At 45.1% G+C, this 25797-nt stretch overlaps 1 protein-coding gene across 1 annotated transcript in view; it reads right to left on the bottom strand.

Moving 5' to 3' along the window:
- CSMD2 (CUB and Sushi multiple domains 2) overlaps positions 1-25797 on the bottom strand; it is a 588433-nt gene that overhangs the window by 99561 nt on the left and 463075 nt on the right. Inside the window, exons 30-37 of the mRNA XM_070510384.1 lie at positions 20820-21014; positions 19744-19860; positions 16742-16855; positions 5715-5810; positions 4270-4473; positions 3746-3870; positions 2691-2787; positions 1456-1560 (exon numbers count right to left, since the gene is read on the bottom strand). Coding sequence (XP_070366485.1) covers positions 1456-1560; positions 2691-2787; positions 3746-3870; positions 4270-4473; positions 5715-5810; positions 16742-16855; positions 19744-19860; positions 20820-21014 — 1053 coding nt within the window. The remainder of the gene's footprint in view (positions 1-1455; positions 1561-2690; positions 2788-3745; positions 3871-4269; positions 4474-5714; positions 5811-16741; positions 16856-19743; positions 19861-20819; positions 21015-25797) is intronic.

Raw genomic sequence — 25797 nt, 5'->3', positions numbered from 1 at the left:
GAGAGAAAGTAAGAGCAAAAGAGTGTGGTGGCAGAAAAAATGGAATGAGGAGAGAAGTGAGACCAGAAAGATAAAGAAGGAGGGAGACAGAGAAAAGTCCATTCCAATTTCTCTTACCTTGCACAGCTTGATTTTATTTAAGCCATGCTTACAACAAAGGAAGATATTTTTTATCACATGCAATTTATTACTTTTGAAAGCATATTGTTACATTTCCATTTCAATCAAGTAAACATTAAATGTGAGTCATGGCCATAGACAGGACTTTTCAGTACCCTTCAAAGCCATTTGCCTCTACAATAGTAGTTAATTCTCTCTTTCTGTGCCCTCTACCTAGATTATCTACAAAGCAAAAATATACTACAGGTCTTGGCTCCTAGGAATTTCAGTCTCCAAATACTAACGGAGACCTTTGTTTTACCCTAGCTCTTCCCACCACGAGAGGACAGTGCATGATAAGCATCAGCTACTGAGAAAACTACCAGTTCCTGTGAATCAAAAAAAAAAAAAAAAAAAAAATTGAGAAGAAGTGAATTTTTCCTGGGAATGAGGCAGTAGAATGACAAAGAGATTTAAGAAGGAAGTATTCTTTGGAAGAAGAAAGAAAAGAGAAGATTCTAGGGAATGTTTAAAGACTCAAATTAAAATATTGGATAAGGAAACAAAATTAGAGAGAACAGAAAAAAGAGGGTAACAGGAAAATGTGAGTTACTCAAGAAACCTGGGATGCTTCACTCCACCAGGAGCCTTAGAGGTCTGTGAGGAAGGTCTCTGAGGTCTCTGTCCTATTCTCAACCCCTGAGAGTCTTCGCCTCAAGCTGTCCCGGGTCTTTCCTATGAGGTGTTCCTGCTTCAGTTCTTTCAGGTCACGAGCATCCTGGGATCCAGCTAATCCTCTCCCAACCACCTGAATAAAGCTCATTTGTTTTGGAGACCAGTTGAGCATCTGCATAACATCTAATGCTGACCCTGTCAGGCCTCTAGCACCAATGAGGCTTTCCGTCTGCACAGGCCCATGCTGTCAAAGATGGTCAAGCCAACCATGCCTTCCCACATTTCCAAAGACAATTGCATCACAGAACCAGGGTTGGAGAGGCTAGTTTTTAGGAAAGGAGGAGGAGAGCACTTCTATTTTCTTATATCCCGAATTATATACTAAGCCTAGGCCAATGGGCAGGCCCCCTTCCCATTCCTGGTGTGGACACAGAGGAAGCACACATGTTTCTGAGTAACACACACTCAGTTGAGAATTCTGGCTCCTCCAATTTACTGGCTGTGCAGTCTTGAGAAGGTTTCAGACCTTCTCTGAGCTTTAGTATCCACATCTAGGTCTGTGAGAAGGCTCAAGTGGGATGGAGAAAATGCAGCCCCAGTATATCCCTGCTCATCGTGGGCGCTTAGTATCTTGAGTTCCCACCCTGATCCCTGAACACAGCTGAGACTTTGGGTTCTCACTTTTGTACTCCAGGTGGAAGCCGGCTGCTGACACGCTGATGTCTGAGTAGAAATGAAGGTAGAGCTGGTTGGAGGTGCTGTTCAGAAGGGCAGGCACAGTTGTTCCTAGGGCAAGGAGAAAGGGACCACTCAGGCTTTGCGTCCCTGGCTCCCAATCTCCCCCCGCCCTGCCTTTCTCTTGCTTCTGCTACCTGCTGACATGCTGATCCTAAGGCCCCAGATTTCAAACTCACTAAAAGACAAATTAGCACGGGGCAGAGTGTTGGGTCTCCAGTGGTCGAGGGAAGGGAGACCTCCAACAGCTTCCTGCACAATGAGCAGTGTCAGAGCCACACGCCAGCAGTAGGGCGAGTTCCTCGGGGGGCCTATGAGTTTGGCTCCCTTGCAGCCATCTTCAAAACTACTCTGACATGTGTAATTATCTGGGCAATCCAGGCAGCGTAGGCAGTTTATCTGGGGCAACTGACTCATTTTTTATCTTGGCAACATGGAATTCTGGGGCCTAAAAGACCCAGAAAATTGCCCTGGTCATTGGGCAGAAACATACACCAGACTCTCAGAAATCTACCGCTGGAATGGAAAACAGTGTAGCCACTTTGGAAAACAGTTTGTCAGCTCCCCCAAAAGGTTAAGTATAGGGTTACCACAGGACCTAAGAAATTCCACTCCTAGGTATATACCCAAGAGAACTGAACACAGATGTCCCCATAGAAACTTGTACGTGAATGTTCATAGTCACATTACTCATAATTAGCCAACAAGTGGAAACAACCGAGTGTCCATCAACTGATGAATGGATGAAGGAAATGTGGTCCCTCCATTGATGAAGTGCTAATACGCACTACAACAAGGTGACCCATGAAAACACGTGGAACGGGAGAAGCCAGACACAGACGGCCACATGCTGTAGGACTGCATTTATATGAAACGTCCCGAACAAGCAAATCCATAGAGATGGGAAGTAGGTTAGTGGTTGCCGGAGGACGGGGGTGTAGGCGATGGGGTGGGAGTACAAATGGTACCTGGTTTCTTTGTGGGGTGATGAAAATGTTCTGGGATTACATAATGGTGATGGTTGTAGAACCTTGTGAATATACTAACATTCACTAAATTGTACACTTTAAAGTGCTGAATTTTATGGTTATGCGAATTATATCTCAATAATAATAATGATAACAATAATAATAAAGTCCACTACTGCCGTCTGGGTCGGGGTCCTGGACATCCCACCTCACCTGAGAAGCTCCCCAGCATGGTCACAGTGTTGTCCGCACCGTCGAACACTTCGAGGGAGTCCCAGTTCTGCTCTGTGACAAAACTAATGACTTGAATCTGGGAGGGCAGGGGGATTGAATTGTTGGTTAGACAGTCTGTGTCCCTCCCTCCCTCCCTCCCTCCCCCTCCTCCCTTCACATAATTAATTCAATTATTGAGCATCTACTCCAGCTGACACTGTGCTAGGCCCTGCTGATAAAGGTAAGATGGGGTCCCTGTCTGCAAGAAGCTTATTGTCCAGTGAAGGAGACAGATGTGAGATGAATGCTTATAAGGCAGTGGGGTACTCTGTAAGGCAGGGAATGGGGAGAGGAAGTTCCAGGAAGTGGGACTACTTCAGTCTGACTGGCCTTCTCCTTGTTCCCTGAACATTCCTTGGGTTTCCCCACTTTCCTGTCTTATTTGCATCAGACATCCTACAGCAATGAGCTAGAAACCCGCTCCTGGCCAGACGTGTCCTCCTCCAGTCCTTGCTTGCTGCCTCTCTACTGGCCTGGCCAGCTGTGGACCCTCTTCCATGCCACTGCACAGTTCTGGGGCCTTCTCCACTTGGCTCTGACCACTGGGCACCAGTTATGGCCCCAATTCCACTGCTAGGGTCCAGGCTGCAGGTGTGACACTGGAGGTGTGTGCTTGGTGCTCCTCGATGCTTCGTCGGTGCTGTCAGTTCACTCCTTCCTTTACCCGCAGTGTCCTTTCTTCTATCCCCCTCAGTCTTAAGCAAAGAACCCCTCAAGCCATTTGAAAAACATCTTTGAATCCTCCTCCATTTTGTAGGCTGGCCCCAGACCCACTGCTTCCTTCTGGCCTTCCCTGACGGCCCAAGCCAGTGCCCACCCAGCCTCCTTCCTGAGTCACCAGCTCTCTCCTCTCGCCCCCTGAAGCTCCTGGGCTGAGAGCTGCTGTGCCTTTCTGCTTGTGGGCCACACCTCCACACTTGGCCTGAGGGGCAGGGACAGGGCCTTTATGTCCCCTCCTGGCCGGCCCCCTGACCAGAATGTCTCTGTGCCCCTACCTGGATGCCAGCGCCCTCGGGGACCATGATCTTCCACACGCAGTTGAGGCTGTTGAGGTAGGGCTCCGGGAAGCCGGGAGACAGGATGGTGCCCCTGCGCTCCGTGAGGTTGCCTCCACATGGCACTAGGAGGAGGCAGCTCTGGTCTTTGTGGGTCCGCCACGGAAGCCTCCCCAAACAGGCACCTCCCCCTGCCGGCTTCTCCTGTAGGGCCCCAGTCTCACCTCCTCGAGTGACTCCACCCCATACAGTCCTCCTCAGGGACCTGGACCTGTGCTCCTCCCTTCACACACTTCCCCGCCCCGGCCACCCCCAGCAACCCCAATTCCTCTGCCTTGCTTTCTTTATACCCAACCCTCAGGAATAAGGATTTGGCTGGAATGGGACACCCTGCTTAAGTCATGCTGGTGAGCAGGGGCTGCTGTGTGTCTTGGGGCAGCTGCTGGGTCTTGTGGGCTCCCCCAGGGAGAAAGGACTATCTCCTGGCCACCCCCTCCTCAGGTCTTGGTTGTCCGGGTACTCACCCACACACGTCGGTGCTGAGACATTCCACTGGGCCAAGGCCCCAGGAACAGGGAGGCACTCAATCTCTGGGGACCCCTGCAGGGCATAGCCGGAGTTGCATTCGAAGCGGATGACGGCCCCCACCGAGAAGTCACTGCCCAGCCTCTTGCCGTAGCGGGGTTCCGGCACAGAGCTGCACTGCGTGGCGCTGGTTCGGGGAACCGCTGCAGAGGACAAGGGCACTGATGGGCAGGCCTCGCCCCTCTAGAAACTGACCTGGGGATGGACTGACAACAAGACTGAAACGGAGACAGTCTGGATGGGATCCTGAGAGGCGCTGGGCACTTTCCCTTAGGGAAGGGGCAGGGGCTTTCTAGAATGATGTCCATCTAACTGAAAGATACTTGGACACACAATGTTGCAGCACAGCTTCTGGAAACCATGGAAGGCAGTGTGAGTGCCCGGGCCCAGGCTTCAGGCCTAGTTGTGTTCTTTGCCTTCGCAGTGATGCCCCTCACCCATTGGGGTCCTATGTCCCCTAACAGGGGGAGTGGCCCTTCTTCCCCTGCTTTCAGTGCCTTCACCCTGACTTTGGCCTCTTCTCCCCATGTGCCTTTAGACCCTGCCCAGGGCCCTGCTCTCCATGACTGAATCTCCTCTTCCCCTGCCCATGATAGCACACAGGACTCTAACTCAGGTCCCAGGGATGGCACCCCCATGGCAGGATTACCCATGCACAGGAAAACACAGCTCATCCTGGGCAGTGGACTGAACAGGACCATGCTGAGAACGGGCCCTAGGAGAATGGACATTCTCCTGGACAGGGAGAAGTTGGAACCTGCAGGTGAAAGCTGAGGTGCTCCAAGACTTTGCCTTTCAGGGCCAGTAAGGAGGGGAACGAACGTTGACGACCTGCTTGGTGCCGACAACTTTTGAACTCTTTTCATCCTATCAGTGAGGTAATATTATTACCATCCTTTTACAGGTGAACAAACTGGGGCTCAAAAATGTGGAGTAGTTGGTGCCCAGTTAGAAAGTGGCAGAGCTCGAATTTAAATCCATGTCCATCTTGCTCCCAAGCCTGTGTTTTTCCCACACCTTTACTGGGCGTTGCAGACAAAATCAAGCTCTGTGGGATGGAGTCTAGGTAAGAGGCCTGGGCTGGTCTTCCCAATGCCATCAGCGCTGGACCAGACAATGGTGGTGGGGGGGAGGGGAAATTAACTTTTCATGACTGATTTCTTCCATCACTCAACATGGAGTTTGGTCCAAGAATCGTCAGTCGGGTAACTGAACATATAAAATTCAACTGAATTTCTAGGAGCTGCCCCACAAACCAGTAAATGTCTCCAAACACCCTAAGAATGATGCTCAGACTAGTGGTCAAAGGTCTCGTTCCTTTGGTTGCTGAGTCACTGAAGAATTGACACTGTCTTCACACGTCCCATGTCCACCTCCTGCATACCTTGGTAGACAAAGTGGAAGCCTCTGGCTGGTGCTTGGCCTTTGGCACTGAACTTTATGAGAACTTGATTGGAGGTGGCCAAGGGCAGCGATTCTCCTGCCGAGATAAGGGGCAGGGAGGAGAGAAAGACAGTGAGTCCAGCAGTAGGGCCCAGCAGATAAAATCCTGGCCAGGGAGGAGGGGCTGCCCATACCCCTCACAGCCATTCTTTCCACATCCCAGGTCTTCCTGAAAGGATGCCTCGCATTTTTACTGCACTTTACAGTGTAAAGTTTACAGAAGGCTTTCACCTCCATGATCTTATCTTGATCTATGGTCAATGGGAGGTTGGCATGGCAAGAGTTCAGTGCCCCCAGTTAATAGATCAAGAAAGAGAGGTTCACGATGATTAAATAACCTGCCCGGAGAGGACAAAGCTTCTAAAGACGTCTTGATCCACAGGGATGGGGAGAACGGCCATTACCAAACTGACTGGTGGTTTACTTGGAAAGCTGACATCAATCTGATAAAGTGAAAAAATGGCTCCAGCTTCCGGGGAGGAGGGTGATGTGATCATCTGAGAATAACTGGCCTTTCCCAGATCCCCTGTGAAATGACCGATAACCAGAGGCATCACATAATTTATTGTTCACACTAGGACACTTTTGAGAGTGAAAGGGCCACGTTATTAATAGTTAACATGGACAACCAAGTGAAAGGTGGGAATGTCCCAGGCAAAGCAGGACATATTGCCACCCAACCAATAACACACAAACTGGGGAAACCTGCCTGGCCACAGGATGCTGGGGCTCTTGGCAGCCTGTCTATCAGAAGATAAAGGTCTATCTTCTGCTTGATGTGCTGCAGATGGATGAGAGTAAAGACAGCACCAAGTTGACCTGTAGCTATGAGCATAGCCCTGTTCATCATCACTGTCTTGTGGAAGTGGGGGAAGGGAGTGGTATGGCCACTCTGCATGCTGCCCCTCCGCAGTCTTAGGGCCCCTGAAATGGCTGCTGACTGACACATCAGAAGGGAGGTGGAGGTTATAGAAAGCCAGGCTACGTCTCCACTGTAGTAAGAGCTGGAGTTGGAACCAGTCAAGGAGCCACAGGGAGGCATGGCTGGGGTCCATCAGTGCTTCCAGAAAGTCCATGTGATGCTATTGGTCATGGGCACTGGAGAGTCTTTTGCACAAAGCACTCAGATTTACATGTGACCCAGATGGCTGAGCCTAAATGTCATGGCCCCAGCTAGCTTCTGGCTGCCAGAGCAAAAGGAAATTCATGAAGACAACGTTTCTTTTGGTTACCACCATCATCTCAAGCTTCTCCTATCAATGGAGCAAAACAAACCTCAACTTTTCCATCCTCCCATCTGGCCTGACACATGTGGAGCAGAATCCCCGCAATCTCTCACAGAACCTATTTCAACTTCCAGTCCTGGACATATGCAGCCATCTCTCTCCACGGATAAGCGCATAATAAAACCACAGGATATCAGAAAAGATTCCAAAGTTCTAAGGCAGGAGAGCACTCTGAGAAATCAAAGCAAGTATTTTCATGTGAGCTACAACAAAGAACAGGCAAAAATCTCAGAAGATTTTCCATCGTGCTTGTCACAAGATTAAATCTAGTATTGCATCTGTGAAATCATAGGAGGAAGACATGCCAAATGAAAGATCTGAGATCAATAAAGGCTACAAAGAGATGAGAAACCCTAGTACCTGGCAGCTGGAATCTGTAGAAATTGAACAGCGAAGTGGAGATTAAATTTGGGAAATTCTCCCAAAATCCACAGAAAAAGGATAAAGAGATTACAAGAATGAGAGAAATGACAAGTGACATGGAAGATAGATGAAAAAAGAACTCAATATGCATATATCAAGAATCCTAGAGAGAGAGAAGACATGTGAAATTAAAGGAGAAGAAATAATTTAAGAAAGCAGATACCTTTCCTAAGCTTAAGAAAGACTTGAGGTCCAGACTGAAATTGTTGTAAAGTCCCAGATCTAATTAATGAAAAGAGATTTCCACTGCAACATATCCTAGAGGGCTTTTTAATTTTAAAAATAAAGAAAAAAATATAAAAGGCATTTAGAAAGAAAAGCGTGTGTAACCTACAAGGATAAAGAATCAGGTTGAACTTCAACTTTTTTATAATATTAACTGTTGGAACAGAGTGGAACGATTGCTTCAGTTTTGAAAGAAAAAGGTTATGATATATATTTTGATTTACAATCAAGTTGTCATTTATATGATACTTCAAAGGAAATGCATTCTCATACATGCAAGGTGACAGAATGTACTGCAGTTATGAGCCTGACCAAAAAATGAACAAAAGCAGGGAAATCAAAAACTATCAGGGAGAAAGACAACTAAGAAGATATAGTTAAACCCAAATAATTATCATTAATGAGGTAGCCAAACTAAATGCAGATATAAAAACTTGTTCCTGGGGAAGAAGACTGTAATTTTAAAATAATTGCTAATAACATGAATATAAAAGTCCAAATATAGATAAAAAGAAAACTTGGAAATTAGAGATGGATCAGGTATGAATGGAAAAGTGAGGAAGCAAAAAAAGCCACAAAAATCCAGAAAGAACAAAACAAGATGACAGACAGCTGACTAAAGGTTTGACTTGCAAAATAAGGAAACTTCTTAAAAAAAAAAAGACTCTCCGAGAAAACAAAGAGAGTTATATTAGGCAAACACAGATACGAAAATTGTTAGGAACACAAGAAGGCAACAAAATGTAACAACTGTAGTGGGAGGTACTGTAACACAACATTCTCAATCATTGATAGTCAAATAGAGAAACAAAAAGAAGACTGTCGATAGTGGTCCTCAAGCTTATTTTTTTCCCCCTTCAACACGTCTCACAGGGGCAGGGACACACTTCATTTGCATCAGTACCAGTGGCTCATCACAGTTCCTCCAAATGAAGAATAAGAGGTGATCTGAGAATATTGACACTCATATCCATAGATCCTACCTATATGTTCTATCTCTCTCTCTATCTTTCTGTCTGTCTATCCATCCCTGTTTCTATTGGTCCTACACATCTATATCTACACCCATGCCTATATCCATATTTACATCTACGGGTCCTAAGTGTCTCTACCTGTACCTATACTTGTAAATCTATAGCTAAACTTACACCTATTATCTATCTTTCTATCTATCTTCAAAATCAAAAGATTTTGAAAAAGCATCCTACCCCAAGAGATCCTGACTTATGCAGTTATATGTAGGGTGGTAGTATCGAAAAATCATTTTGTTGAGAACCACTGATATACTGGATTTAAATAATAAAATGGAGTAAGACTGATCCAACGGCTATTACGAAGCTCGTTTAATCCTAATGACAACTCTAGGAGGTAGAACTTGTACTCTCTGCATTTTACAGATGAGGAAATTGGAGCTCAGAGTGGTCAAGTGTTGCGCCCACAGGCACCTAGCAAGAGGAAGAACTTAGACCAGGCAATGAGACTATGGGGCCCGAGCTTGGCCCTTCTCTCCATTTGGCCTCTCGACCCTACAGAGAGCACACATTCTTCTCAGATACTTAGGGAATTAAAAAACAAATGTCCTTGGCTCCTGAGGGGACCTCATTTAATCCCTGAGGTAAAAATGGTACAGGTGATATTCTCTAACCACATGGCAATAAAAATAGAAACTGACACAAACACCTGAATGTAACCAGAACAAAATCCAGGTTCTTGAGGGAAAAGAAGAGATTCTTAAACAACTCTTGGGCTAAAAAGAGTAAAACATGATCATGGATTATTTAGAAAGCAATGATGATGAAAATAGTACATATCAAAATTTATGACATGAAGCCAAAATTATGCTTAGAGGTGAATTTATTACCATAAACATGCTCTTTATTACACATGGAAAATAGGGAACAAAGCTGTCAGTTTAAGAAGTTAGAACAGGGGGACTGTGTCAAGATGGTAGCACAGAAGGACTCTGAACTTACCTCCTACCATGGACACAACAAATTTACAAGTATACTTGGAACAATTACCCCTGAGAGAGAATTGAAAACTGGATAAAAAGAACCCCCACAACAAGGGACAGTCCTGACTGAGGTGAAAGAGGCAGAAATTCCTTTCTGGAGAGAAAAAAGCCGCCTCTGTGCCTCACAGCTGGCTGGGAGCAACCTTCAGGTACGAAGCTTTCCCTGGAGGAGTGGGGGATCTGAGTTGGGAAGCATTACCACAATAAGCATCTTTTGGACTCAGCACAACCAAGACAAGTGTCATAATATCTGGCTTTGCTGGCTATTAACAACAGGGAATACCCCAAGAAAAGCCATTGGACGGAAGGGGAAAAAAAAGCCTACTCTTAAAGGGCCCATGCACAAATTCACCTGTTTCAGAAAGCAACCTAAAGTCACCAGGAAGAAAGGTGCACAGTTCTTTGGTGAAAAGAGACTCACTCAGTAGGCTCTGGGTGCATCTTGGTGAGCGGTGAGACCTCCCCAGGGACTGAGACATTGGTGGCAGCCATTGCTGTGCCCTAGTAAAGGTAAGCTGACACAGTCAATGGCAGAAGCCACTGAAGTTCTTCCCCTGGCCTGTTAGCACAGGGGTCTGCCCCACACACTAGAGAACCAATTTAACCCAGCTGAGCCAAGGCAGGCAGCCTGCTCTAGGGACTAGCTCCACCCAACAGCAAGCCCTCAGGCAGCTCGTGGGCCTGCATAGGCATGGTGCCTGGAAACTCTGCAGCTGGGAAGTGGGTCTGCCTCTGTGTGGCAGGGTGTGCATGAGGGGTGGGTCTGCATTAGTGGAGTGTGTGGAGTCTCCGCAGTTGGGCAACTGGGTCTGCTTCAGGGCATCAGGGTGCATGCATGGGGTAAGAATATGTTGAAGGGTGTATGGCCCTGTGGGCAGTGGGGCTTGTCAGCTGTAGCAGACTTGTGCTTCTCAAACAGGAACATAGTGGATTGGCCCCACCTTTCAAAGCCTGAAACAATTGGGTGCTACTGTGCCTGGGGCTGGTCCCACTCAGCTGCAATCCTGAGAGAGCTGACAACAGCTTTGCAGGCCTGAGGCCTACAGCAATTGTAAGCCCCTGAGCCTAGCAACCAGCCAGGCTGGGGCCTACTCACTTAACAGAAAAACTGCAAAAGGAATGTGCTATTAGATCTTGCAGCCAACTGTGCTGGGGCTTCCCATCCCTGATAAAGTGTCTGAAGGGTCCATAGCAGCCACACACAGCTGAGCATTACAATCTGCTGGCCAGCGGGACAGCCTGGCCCCTGGGCACCTGCAGCAAGAGCAGTCCTGCCACAACAGAAGGACACATGTAACCCACACAGCAGATACTCCTGGAACACTTGGAACTGGTCACGAGAGGGAAGCACACTGCTGGGCTTCATAAGGTATCTCTTACATAAGGCCATCTCTCCAAGATTGGGAGATGTATCTGACTGACTTAATACATAGATATAAGCACAGAGAAAGAGGCAAAATGAGGAGACAAAGGAATACATTCAAAGCAAGGGAACAGGACAAAATCCCAGGAAAAGAACTAAACAAAAAAGAGATAAACAATCTACCTGAGAAAAAGTTCAAACTAAGAGTCATAAGGATGCTCACTGATCTTGGGAGAAGAATGGATGAATTCAGTGAGAACTTCAACAAAGAATCAGAAAATATAAAAAAGAACCAATCAGAAATGAAGAATACAACACTGGAAATGAAAAATTCACTAGAGGGACTCAATGGCAGAGTAGATGATACAAAAGAAAGACTAGAGGAAATCACCCAGGATGAACAGATAAAATAAAGAATAATTAAAAAGAACAAGGACAGTCTAAGGGACTTCTAGGACAACAGCAAGTGCACTAACATCTGTATTATAGGTGTCCCAGAAGGAGAGGAGAGAGAAAAAGGGGCAGAGAATCTATTTGAAGAAATAGTAGCTGAAAACTTTCCTAACATAAGGAAGGAAACAGACATCCAGGTACAAGAAGCACAGAGAGCACCAAACAAGATAAGCCCAAAGAGGCCCACACCAGGACACATTATAATTAAAAAGTCAAGAACATCGATGCATACATCCTCTATAAAATACTAGCAAATTGAATACAACAATACATTAAAAGATCTTACACTATAATCAAGTGAGATTTATTCCAGGGTTGCAGGGCTGGTTCAACATCTGAAAACCAATAGACGTGATACACCACGTTAACAAAATGAAGAATAAAAACCACACGATCACCTCAATAGATGCAGAGAATGCATTTGACAAGATACAGCATCCATTTATGATAAAAACTCTGAATAAAATGGGTATAGAAGGAAAGTACTTCAACATAATAAAGGCCATATATGATAAACCCACAGCTAATATTCTCAATGGAGAAAAATTGAAAGCTATCCCTCTAAGAATAGGAACCAGACAAGGATGCCCACTTTCACCACTCTTATTTAACATAGGATTGGAAGTCCTAGCCAGAGCAATCAGGCAAGAAAAAGAAATAAAAGGGACCCAAAGTGGAAAGGAAGAAGTGAAACTGTCACTAGTTGCAGATGACATGATTTTATATATATAAACCCTAAAGAATTCACGAAAAAACTTCTTGAAATGATAAATGAGTATGGAAAAGTTGCAAGATACAAACATAACATACAACAATCATTTGCATTTCTATTCACTAACAATGAAGTAGCAGAAAGAGAAATTAAGAATACGATCCCATTTACAATTGCAACAAAAAGAATAAAATACCTAGGAATAAACTTAACTAAAGAGGTGAAGACCTGTATGCTGAAAACTATAAGACATTGTTGAAAGAAATCGAAGGAGATACAAAGAAATGGAAAGATATTCCGTGCTCTTGGATTGGAAGAATTAACATAGTTAAAATGTCCATATTTCCTAAAGCAATCTGTAGACTCAGTGCAAACCCTATCAAAGTTCCAACAACATTTTTTGCAGAAATAGAACAATGAATCCTAAAATTTATATGGAACAACAAAAGACCCCAAATAGCCAAAGAAATCCTGAGAACAAAGAACAAAGCTGGAGGGATCACACTCCCTGATTTCAAAATATACTAAAAAGCTACAATAATCAAAACAGCATGTACTGGCACAAAAACAGACACATAGATCCATGGAACAGAATTGAGAGCCCAGAAATAAACCCAGATATTTATGGACAGCTAATTTTCCTCAAGGGAGCCAAGAACAAGCAAAGGAGAGGGGAAAGTCTCTTCAATAAATGGTGTTGGGAAAACTGGACAGTCACATGCAAAAGAATGAAAGCAGATCAGTATCTTACACCATACACAAAGATTAACACAAAATGGATTAAAGATTTGAACGTAAGACCTGAAACCATGACAAATCTAGAAGAAAACATAGGCGGTACGCTGTTCAACATTAGTCTTAGCAGCATATTTTCAAGTACCATCTCTGACCGGGCAAGGGAAACAATAGAAAAAATGAACAAATGGGACTACATCAAACTAAAAAGCTTCTGCACAGCAAAGGAAACCATCAACAAAACTAAAAGACAACCTAACAACTGGGAGAAGATATCTGCAAACCATATATCAGATAAGGGGTTAATATCCAAAATATACAAAGAACTCATACATCTCAACAACAAAAAAACTAATAACCCAATTAAAAAATGGGCAAAAGATCTGAACAGACATTTCTCAAAAGAAGACATACAGATGGCCAACAGGCACATGAAAAGATGTTCAACATCACTAATTATCAGGGAAATGCAAATCAAAACTACAATGAGATATCACCTTATGTCTGTCAGAATGGCTATAATTAACAAGACAGGAAACAACAAATGTTGGAGAGGATGTGGAGAGAAGGGAACCCTCGTACACTGCTGGTGGGAGTGCAAACTGGTGCAGTCACTATGGAAAACAGTTATGGAGATTCCTCAAAAAATTAAGACTAGAACTACCAAATGATCCAGCTATTCCACTGCTGGGTATTTATCCAAAGAACATGAAAACATGAATGCATAAAGATTTATGCACCACTATGTTCATTGCAGCATTGTTCACAATAGCAAAGACTTGGATGAGACCCAGGTGCCCAACAAGGGACAAATGGATATAGAAGATGTGGTATATATACACAATGGAATACTACTCAGCCATAAAAAGGATGAAATCTGGCCATTTGTGACAACATGGATGGACCTTGAGGGTATTATGCTAAGTGAAATAAGTCAGAGGGAGAAAGTCAAATACCGTATGATTTCACTCATAAATAGAAGACAACAACAACAACAAACAAACACGTAGAGACAGAGATTGGATTGGTGATTACCAGAGGGGAAGGGAGAGGAAAGAGAGTGAAAGGGATGGTTAGGCACATGTGTGTGGTGATAGATTGTAATTAGTCTTTGGACAGTGAACATGATGTAATCTATGCAGAAATAGAAATATAATGATGTACACCCGAAATTTATATAACGTTATAAACTAATGTTACTGCCAAAAAAGGATGATGATGATGATAATAATAATAATAAAAATCACTCAAAAAAAAGAGAAGAAGTTAGAACAAGAAGAACAAAATAACCTGAAGATACAAAGGGGAAGAGATATTATGAAATAAAGACAGAGGTTAATTGGTTAGAAAAAAGTACCAAGCTTCATAGAAGAATTGATAAGTAAAAGCAATAAAAAACAAAAGAAAACACAAAACAACACAAAACCTCTGGTCTAGCTGAGTAAAAACGGGAGCTATACACAGCATTCAGCATTGTAAAGGCAGAGGGTACAACCAATATAGAAAGGAGATTAAATATCGTCATAGCATATTATATGAGCTATGTTGCTAAATTTAAAATAATTACAAAATGGATTTTTTACTAAAATACAAAACATCAGCATTGATAATAAAGCAATGTACCTGAACAGACCAATAACCATGGGAGAAAATTTTAAAAACCACTGAAAAGGAAGAGATAAAATAATGAGACAAATTTATCTGCAGATGCTATTGCTTCTTGCCTAAAGGACCCACAAGAATCAGCTGGCAGTGTAGCGTTTATTAAGGAGGGTTCAATGGCTTTACAAAATGAATATACGCCAAACACCAGTCTTGTAGCATACTAGCAAAGACTGGTTAGAATCTGTGATGAGGGGACCCGGAGACCCATTTACAGCAGCAACAAAAGCAACAACAAAAATTGCCATGAAATATGTAGGAATAATGTTAACAAAAAATGAATACTGCCTAAATGGAAATGATAGCATCCACCCAACGGTTACAAAAGATAAATAAATAAAGAGCCATACCATGTTCTCGAATGGGAAGGGGAGCTCCAATGATAAAGAGGTGAGTTCTCCCCCAATTAATCTACAAGTTTAATGGAGTTCTAATGAAAATTCGAAGGCAATTTTTTTAAACTTGATAACATACATATTTCTAAAATGTATTTGGAGGCAAAAGTAAGCAAGAATAACCAATAAAAAATTCGAAACAAAGAATGACTTTGGGGACTAATCATACCATATATTTAAAATTATTATATGAAACATTACTATAATGTTATGCTAATTAAAGCTTTTTGACACTGTTGCAAGAATATGCACTTAGAGGAACTAGATAAAAAGTCTAGAAACATAGCCTTAACTTCGTAAAAATTTCACATGTGTAAATCTGGAATTTTGAAAATTGTTTTAGGACAACTGGTAACTAAATTTGAAAGAATATGGTTAGATTCTGTGAATCAAATAATAAATCAAAATAAATTCCAAAAGTATTAAAGGAAAACAATGAAACTAAAAAGAAGCAAAAGAAAACCCAGAGGGCTATTTATTTCATCAGCATAAAAGTAAGCGAGAAAACTAGACAAGAAAACATTGATAGATTTGATATCATGGGAAATTCAAATTTTCTGACATTAAAATACACCCTGAAGAAATTTAAAAGGCAAATGATAAACTGTAGGCAAAGGCTTTTTATAGCATATAATATAGACAAGAAGTTTTTATAGCATATAATATATATAGCTTATAATAATATGGAGCTCTACTAAATAAATAAGGGAGTAAGTGTTAATAGAAAAATCAACACAAATAAAAAATGCATGGGCCAATAACTGCATTATAAAAGAGTTAACCTAACTAGTAATAAAAAAAAAAGGCAAATTAAAAAGTGAGATACCATTTTCACTTCTCAAACTGATGAAGCTTTTGTTTTTTTAATTGCCTAGTTTTTGTGAGAATAACACGCGCCCTCTTATTCACTGGTGGGTGAGCAAAGTGGAAGAACTTTCTAGAGGGATATTTGACAATCTGTATGGAAAGCCTTAAGGATCTCACGTATCCTTCAACTTGGCAATTCTACTTCTAGATATTCTAAAGTCATAGAGATGTGTATAAAGACATATGTATAATACATTGAATTATTGCTCACAAGAGTAAAAAATGAGAAACAATCTAAGTGTTCAATAATAGAGAATTCATTACATAAATTTAAAGTGACTATGTGAAAGACCATTATGCAGCATTTAAAAATCCTATTATAGAAGAAAATAATGGCAGAGAAATGCTCCCAATGAATATTTCAATAAAAATATGTACATTGTTTTGTTCAATAAAATATGTAAAAGATTAAGTCTAAGTAGATATAAAGCCTGGAAGGAAATACACTTCATCTTTTCGGCAGTTCTTTCTGGGTGGTTTTTATTTTAATTCTCTACGCAATTATTTTTTCTTGCCTCTAAGTTTCTACAATGAAAATACAGTATGTTTATAATTGGAAAAACACGTTGGGTCTAAATACAAGCCAACAGGGGAATGCTACACCACGTGGAGGTGGCGTAGACACAGTGTGGGGTGTGGGAGAGTATCTTCTGAAGCCCCCTTCTACATATGGGTTATCAGGAGCTGACTGTCGTAGAGACAGCACCAGTGCATGAGAAACACCAAGCTTTGTGGTTCCACCTGTAGCCATGTTTATAGGGCCTCTTTCCTTTCAGCTGGGCTGTGATGCCCCAGCCCACCACCAACCCCAACGCTGGCCCGGCCCTGTGTACCTGTGTGGGAGCCCGAGAGGGAGCTGAGGAGCCGAGAGTGCTGGCTGTGGCCATCATGCACCTCCACCACGTCGTTGAGGGCCGTATGGAAGAAGGCGAACTGTCCAAACACCACTGTGGAGAAGACATGGCGTGGAGATCTCAGCGTGAAAGACTTGGCTGCCATGTTGGGGGCAAGGACTGGAGGCCTGGGGTCCCCTGGCCAGGAGGAGCCTCAAAGGAAGGTGTTGGTTCATGGGGCTAACTGCTGGCTAAGCCTTTCTACTGGCTGATTAGCACATTGGCCAGACATCAGGCACAGGGTCTCTGGGAGCTGGGAAAGGCCATCTGGCATTTTCCCATATGGGTCAAGATGACATTGAGGACTGCACTCAAGGGTCAGGCTGGTGAAGGTGGCACTGAGCTAATCTTATTCCTTTCCTGCAGCAGCTACTCAAGGACATGAAAGAGCTTTCAGTAACATCTCCCATTTTCCATGTGATCTCAGGACCTTGTATTCTCCTTTTTCTTCAGAGGTCCAGCCAATGAGGGCAGCCCCTGGATACAAGATCCCCCACAGTGAAGAGGAATGAAGGTGGTGAGTAGCAGCCTCTCCTACGGAAGGAGCAACTGTCTATGGAATGGACACCTCATCTCCCTCTGCAAAGCCCAGAGGGAAGGGGTAACATGACATTTATTAAGCACCTACTCTGTGCCGGGTACCATGCTTGCCATGTCCATCATCTTGTTCAACCACCACTCTTCCAGATATCCATATTTTATAGACAAAGAAACTGAAGCTCAGAAGTTAAGAGAGCTTCCCAAGGCCACTCAGCTAGCTTAGGGAAGGGGGCTGAAAAGCTGGTGGACCACGGCCTTGATGAGTCACCTGTGAGATAAGGCCCAAGAGCCCCACCACTTGATGGCTATTCATGCCAACAGCTATGAACCACAAGGGATTTCCTCAGCTGTCCCCTCTCTGCCAGTCACTGCTGGAGGGGCTGGGGTCACTGATACTGCCGGGCCATGGTGGGCACAGCTCCAATTCAGCTATCTGCCAGGCCCCAGTTCATTCTGCCTGCACTGGTCTACCAGTTGGCCGGGTAAATCTGAAAGCAAGAACCAGGGTAGACATACTGCTTTGGCTTAGGCCTTGAGCATGTAGGAAGTTGGATGTGTGTGGGTGTGTGCGTGTGTGTTGTGTGTTGGGGCAGAAAGGAACTCAGGCCACGGAGTTGACTGCCTGAGAGAAAAGTGTTTGCAGTGATGATTACAGTAGTGAATGGAGTAAGAGATTCTTAGCTCTCAACTGGTGCGCAGAGGAGAGGAGGGGGAGGAGCAGGAGGAAGAGCACATTGTACCCTGAAAATGGGTACTGAGCCAGGGTAGGGGGCAGAGGTACCTCCATGCTCTCCCCTACAGAGGTGAACAGGACAGGCAAGGTTCCTGCTTTCACAGAGTGTGCATGCTAATGGGAAGAGATGGTCAAAAAGGGAAAAAACACTTAAGCAAATAGATGAACAAGATAATTTTAGATGTTAAGTTCTAGGGGTTATAGGAAAACATGATAGGGCAAGGGTGGCCACTTTAGATAGAAGATCAAAGAAAGATTTATGAGAAGAGGATGTTAGAGCTGAGATCCAAGCTGGGGGACAAGTATTTCAGACCTAGAGGCAAAAATCTTTCCCTAGTCCCCAGGCTCAGCATCACTGGCAAAGAGAAGATGCTCAGGACACATCACCACCCTTCCTGGAATCAGCTCTCCACATGCAGGTTTCGGCTCAGTGAAAGTGACCAGCCTTGGGGGTGGCTGCTTGCAAAGGTGTGAGCTCTTTATTACTGGAGGAATTCAAGCACAATCTGTGTGCCCACCTATCAAAGATTCTGCTCTGGGTGGCAGATTGGGCTGGACAACCTTTCAGGACTTTTCTATCTGTGATCCTGCAGGTCAAAAGCTCCTGGCACATAAGTATGTTGGGGAGTGTGTGCATACACACATAGGCGTGCAGGTGCTGGGGTGGGGGTGGTGCATGATGGCTGGAGCTGTGGGTGAAGATGAGACTGGGGGTTCACAGAGGGCAGGAAACTCTTCTTTCTTTTCTGCAGACCCAGTACCCAGCAAAGTGCGTGGTCCCTAACAGGTGCTTAATAAATGTTTGGTGAATGACATCTGTGCTCATTCCATCTTCTCTCTTGGGAATAAGCAGACAGCTCTCTGCAGGGTGCCTCATCCCTCTCCCAGGTGGTCAGGATGCATCACTGTCTTTTGCCCCACGCAACACCAACAGTGTTTAGAAACAGCTGTTACTCCTCCTACAAAGAGAAACCAGCCAGGCTGGTCACCTGATTGCCCTGGTACACCCAACCTGGCTGCCCCTTGGAACTTCCTGAGTCCTCCACGAATGGAAGGACTCTTAACTGTCCCCACTGCCAACCAGGTGACAAGCCTGGCTTCTTTTTGCCAGAATCTCTTAGAATCTGGAGGTTTCTCTGCCTTCTCAGGGCACTGGCCTGCTCCTCACTTTTTTCTTGCTCGTCCTATCTACAGCTGCTGGACCAGGCTCCCGGTCTCAGAGGGAATAGCGGAATGATGTGGCTCCCAGCTCCCTCACCTGTACTTTCAAGCTCAGCTCCATCCCTCTCCTTCCCTTCTTCCTGCCCTTTGGCCACCCTCCCCTGGGTTCCCAGTTGGCCTGAACCTGCAGCACGTCTATTCAGACTTGGGCGTGCTGGGTAGCCCCAGTGCACCCTGCCTTGCCTCTATCCTGGATAGTTTCCCACCAGCCCCATCCCCTTGGCTCCAGCTACCTCACTAGCACCCTAGGCCCCTAATGTGTCAGGAGTGTATTCTACAGCCCGCTGCGTGGCCTCCACACTCAGTTGTCCTGTATGGAGACTGTTCTGCCCGTTTCCACAATGGGAGTGGATACAATTGGGAGTGGAATTGGGATATAATTGGGAAGAGCCGGAGGAGTGGGAAGGAGTCAGAAAACATGTAGACAAACATACAAAAACACCCATACCATAGTCCTTGGGCACGGTGACAAAATACAGGCAGATCTGTCCACTGGTGTAGTTCTGTGGGTAGTTGGGGGACAAGACCACTCCATCGGAACTCACATACTGTCCCCCACAGGGGGCTGAAAGACAAATGGGATAGAGGGCCAGGTGACCCTGTGGGCCCCTCATCAGCTCTCCATCTTCCATTCTGCTCACTCCCAGTCTGAGCTTCCGGCCCTGATGGGGCTGCCCCGGATGTGCAGCCACTAATGTGGAGGATGGGAGTTCTGAGGACAATGACCTGCCCTTCCCAAGGCCATCCATCCCTGGCCTGGCATGTGGCCTGAGGACCCTGATGCTGGGCATCTGTTAGTCCTTATCCTCTAACTATTAACACTGGCATTGATTCTGGGAGGGACAGCCTTGGGGAACACTTTGGGAACCTCTTCTGCTTACAGTAAGGTGGGACCTAGAAATGATCTGCTGTCCTATGGGTTGATGTCTGCATCCACACAGTTAGTGTCCTGTATGAGAAGGGAGCTGAAGCTTCCCCAGAGTGGCCCCGCTGGGAGCGGCCAGCCCATGCAACCCAGCCATCTTCTGTTCCCATTCATGAGGTCCACAAGGGGTGGACCTCAGAGCCAGCTTCTCTCACCTGGGCGAAGGGGCCTCCTTGCTTTCCAACTTAGGTGGCTGCCATGCTCTTGAAGTTCCAACACTCCATCCTATCTCTCTCGTCAGAACCCCACAGCTAACCCAGAAGCCCCTGGAGTCCAGCTCACTGCCCTTAGTTTTACATGCGACCCCTCGATGACTTTCCCTAGGCCCAGGAGCAAGCCTAGGGTCACCTTTAAACACCTTTGTCCCTGGTGTGAGCTGCTGGCATGTCTGGGGCCACCTTTGAGGACATCTATCTGAGTGGGGGTGGGGATACTGTGTGATCTGAGAGAGATGACACACTGACAGGGACTGAGTGAACCCAAGGGGCCCCCCTTTGAGGACCATGTCCCGCCTCCCCCTTTCCCTCGCTGACAGCCCCTTCTGACTTGGACATGCCCTCACTCCCTCCGACTACCTCCCCACCCCTGGGCTCCACCACCTGTGCACACGGGCCGGGGATTGTTCCACACAGGCTTCCCGTCGGGCCCCAGGATGCAGCTCAGGGTCGAGGAGCCTTCAACCTCATAGCCCCCATGGCAGTAGTAGGTGATGGAGGAGCCCAGCTTCAGGTCGGACCCCACTCTCGTGCCATTCTTGATGGAACCAGGATCGAAACATGACTCCCGGGGGTTTTCTGGAAAAAGGAAAAATAAACAGACACACACATACATAAACAGAGTGCTCATTAGTGGCTTAATTCCATGAGGAAGCCCTGACTCTAATTAGCCACAAAGCACATGGGATTTGGGATTGCTGGTCCTATTCCCTTCAGGTCTGGAAACTTCTCTAAATTTGGTTAGAAATCTAGGGCTGGAAGGCATTTTGGAGAGTGAAATTTCTCCCTCCTCTCCCCACATTCCTGCCTTGACCCACAAAGGAGGGAGTCGCAGCTGAAGCTCTGAGATCCTCTCTTATCCCTTAACTCACTCTCCTGGGGGAGGCACGAGCTGCTCTGACTGGTGGGAGCTGGCGGTCCCTGGAGCAGATCTGAGTTGTGGACAGGGTCACTGTGGCACAGGTCAGTGCAGGGGCACAGTCCACCCCTTCGCTCATCTTTGACTGCCCACACTCAGCACGGCAGGCCTCCTTAGCTTTCTGCCTCTGTGTGGGAAGCAGCACCCACTTTTGGAGACTGCTTTCTCTTCTTCTCTTTCTTTTGCCTACAACTGTGCTACCGGTTGGGTAGGGGAAGCTTTGCAGGCTGTCATATCTATGCCTTGCAGGTGTTCTGAGTGCATGGGCACCAATACTTAGTCTTAGGAAGGAAGTAGGAAACCCCACTTCAACCTCTGGGCTAAGTCCGGGTCTCCAACACAGTTTTCCAGGGCTTTGCATCGGGTATTCGGTGCTTGCTAGTTTATGAAAACAGTAGTACTTTTCCATTTGACTCTGGATGCTTCTGTCTTCCCTCTCAGGTATACCATGGATGTATTTATCAGGCATCCACTCTGTCCCTCTGCACCGGATAAGAGTGAACTTGATGCTTCCTGAGCAATTGAGAGTACCAGTCATGGCCCTGAATCTCTGGAGAAGAGCACTCCACAGCCTTTCTCACTATCAGCTGGAAATGCTGAGCAGCTCTTGCGAGCCAACACTCACTTCCATGCACTGCTGTCTTTTCTCATCCTTCTGTTCTAAGACCACTGATGGTCAAGAGGCCTGTCATCAGACCTGGGCAGTGTCAGGACACAGCTGAGGAGGGGCAGCATAGGGAAATGCAATTGAGTATCAGGTTCCGTCGGAGTCCTGGAGGCTATGCTATGGGAATACAGTAGTGAGGTCTAGAGACCGGGGCTCACAGAAAGGTGCTGACAGCCCTTGTAGAAGGACTCAGAAATTCACAAAGCAGATGTAAGGAGGAAAGAGCCAGAACAGAAGGGATCAGAGTTCAGAGATGAATGGCTCAGGAGGAGTTTTGCTGAGGGCTGTCCTTGTCACCGGGGTACCTTTTAGGCTATCTATACAAAAGGCAGCCGCTGCTTGAGGGTGTCACTCAGCTGCCAATCACCCCATTGACTGGTGGGATGGCGCTGTAAGAGTCTATGATACTGCCAAGTCTAGCCAGCCTTGCACGGGAGCCCTTAAGATGGCCCTGCTCTTTGTCTTTGCCCATAGCTAAGCGTGGAGCAGTCCTGGATATACTACTAAATTTAAGCTCAAGTGGGACTGGGACCCAGAAAATTCTCCCTCATCTAGCAGAGGACCCCTCAGTGGTTTTCTCATGTGCCCTGTGATGTGCTGCCTTGACCCTCTCATCAAATTTGTCCTTTCCCTGAGCCCAGTAGCCTCCAGAATATAACTGGCCATTGGGTGGCCTATATGTGGATCACAGAGATACAGGGAACTGTCACCATGTTGCATATTTCATCTGTGCTTCTCATAAATTCAAAGTGGGTCAAATATTTATTTGAAATCTTTATTTCAGAGAAATTAAGCAACTTGGAACGAGTTGACATAGTTCATAAGAGGCATAACTAGCTGGGGTGCCCAACATCCATTTCCCCCCTTCTTTCTTAAATAATGGAACCCAGATTTTATCCAGAATATCAAGGAATCAGCTGATATCTACATTTTCCAGTCACCTGGGTAGCTAGATATGGCCAAAGAGATGTAAACTTGGGCTGGTCAGATGACAACCTCCTGTGTCACTCAGAGTAAAAGCCACAATCCTTATAGGCTTACAAGGCCCTGAACATTCTTTCCCGAATCCTCCCCTCTACAACCTCAACTCCCATCATCCCTTTGCTAACTTTGCTCCAACCACTTGGCGTCTGTGCATGGAACGTTCCTCTGTTCACATGGCGCCCTCTCTCACCTCTTTCAGGACTTAACTCAATATCTCCTTCTTAGTGACAGATCCTTGATCAGCTCTTTAAAGTTTCAATATTCCTCTCCCCAACACTTCCATCACCCTACTCTGCTTTATTTCTCTGCACTGGGATCAATATTATCTCATGTACTATATATTTACCTTAATTTTTTCTATCTCTTTCCACTAGAACGTAGGTTCCAGGAGGGAATTTTCCAGTTTTGCTCACTGCTGTAGTTCGGTGCCTGGCACATGGTAGGCACTCAATAAATATTTTTTAAATAGGTAAATGTGGAGCTTCTAGAAAGGCTGCTTAAGGGAAGGTGATTCAGCTTGGAGAATGCTTGTTGGCCCTTCCTTCTTTCCTTCCTTCCTCCTTCCTACAGTCTGAAACTCAGATGTGATGGCTGGATCTCCAGTCGCCATCTTGGATCCTGAGATCACCTTGAGAATGGGAGCCATGTACTAGCATGATAGAGCAGAAAGACAAAAGGAGCCTAGGTGGAGCCACCTCGTCAGCCCTGGATGACAATCTCCAGATTTCTTTTACAGGAAGGAGAATAAACTTCTACCTCATATAAGCAACTGTGCTTTCGGGGAACTGTCGCACTGCACTGGAACCCAGATGGAGATGACTGCCCCAGAACTTTACAGTATGTCAGAATGTTCTTTCCTCCCTTCTCTGTGTGGCAAACTCCTTCACTTTTCAATGCCATCCTCTCTTGAGCAAGTTTCCTGAGCTTTGCCTTCTCTCTAGCAGAATCTGCTTTTCTTTTCTTGATTATAGTATGTGTGACATTATCTTGGTAGGTTGGGTAAGTGTATTTATTTCCAGTGGGTTCTGATCTCCTAGAGGACAGGGACTCATCACCTATTCTTCTCATAACCCCGGAAACTAGCACAGAACTTGGCACTGGGTCTGGCCTGATTTGGCACATAATAGAAGTTTAATAAATGGGTACTAAATTGATTGGCCGAATATCTCTGGGCTTGGAAAATCAACAACTACATCAGTGATTCCAACTACAGACCCTATTCTATCATTACCCAAATGTCAGAGCAAGAGCTCATCATTTGAAGCATTATCACATTAATAATAATGACAAGGATAATGATAATGATAACGATGATAGAACCTTACGCAGGAATTTCGCTTTATAATTTTCAAAGCACTTTCCCATCTGTTATCTCATTTGCGTCTGACAATAGCCTCTTCAGCAGGCAGGGCCAGGTACGCTCCTCCTCAGGTTAGAGATGAGGAATGTGGTGATCAGAGAAACTAAATGAGTTTTCCAAACCATTCAACTATTAAGAGGTAGAATTAAGACCAAAATCGGGTCTGCCGTCAGCCAAACTGGAGCTCAGCTGTGAATAATAAAACTAAATGACTAAAACATGATGATGATGATAATAATAAAAGAAACTCAAGCCTTCCAAAATGGGATAATTAAATGAACCAGCTTCTTTTTGTCCTAATAGATCAGTTCCATTTCCAAACAGTGTAATAACAAAAAACTGAAAACAACAACCCAAACACCCAACCAGTAAGGAACTGGTTAAACAAGGTTGGCTTAGAACCATCCGCTGAAATAAAATCATCCTTTAAAAAGAACAGCAGAAGTCTTTGAATACTGAGAAAGATGCTTAAGATCTGTTGGGCAAAAAATGAAACAGAGCAAAAAAATCTCCCCAAAACCTGCAACCCATATTATGGATTAGTACATAGGTGTGATCCCCATCCACATAAAACAGAGATCGGCAAACTACAGTCCACAGGCTGGCTCCTGTTTTTGTAAATAAAGTTTTATTGGAACATAGCCACACCCATTTGTTTACATATTGTCTACGGCTGTTTTACCATGACAACAGCAGAGTTGAGAAGATGCCACAGAGACCATCTGGTTCGCTGAGCCTAAAATATTTACTATCTGGTCCTTTGCAGAAGTTTGTCAACCCCTGGTACATAATTTACATTAATTTATATTTATATAAAACATCTGGAGTGAGATAATAGACCATTAATAATGGTACTTCAGGGGATGGTATATGGGGGGACGTTAAGTTTTTAGAGTACGTCTTATATACTGCTGTATTGTTTGAATTTTTCCAGTAAACACGTGTTACTTTTAAAATTGGCAAAAAATGAAGACGTTTCTATTTTGAACTTAAAGAGGAAGACCCATGGCAGCGGCGGGTGGTGGTAGCGGTGATGGTGGGAGCAGGTGTGGAAATTTGGTCGTAACTCCTTGGTCCACAGTGTCACTTCCAAGGGCTTGAAAGAGAAAATAGGTACTTTTTAGTATCTTCTGGGAGCAGTTGATTCACCTTGGCCACTCCTGAGTTAGACTCTCTAACACATGTTGCAAACTGCTCTTCCTTCTGTCTGAAATCCTGCCCCACCTCTGCTCTCACACAGCAGGCTTCTTCTCAAACTTTAGCTCTCTGTTTAAATGTCACCTGCCCTGTGAGGCCTTCACTTTCACCAGCTCCCACTCTTCAGTGGGCCTCTCATTTCTCCTTCTCAGGGTAGCTTGTTCTTTCCTAACTTCTTCCTTCTCGTTTGTCTACTTATTTATTGTCGGTCTCCCTCACTCAACTGTACGTTACC

Source organism: Equus asinus, chromosome 5 (assembly GCF_041296235.1).
Source record: "Equus asinus isolate D_3611 breed Donkey chromosome 5, EquAss-T2T_v2, whole genome shotgun sequence".
Classification (NCBI taxonomy): domain Eukaryota; kingdom Metazoa; phylum Chordata; class Mammalia; order Perissodactyla; family Equidae; genus Equus; species Equus asinus.
This window is presented reverse-complemented; position numbering and strand designations above follow the sequence as displayed.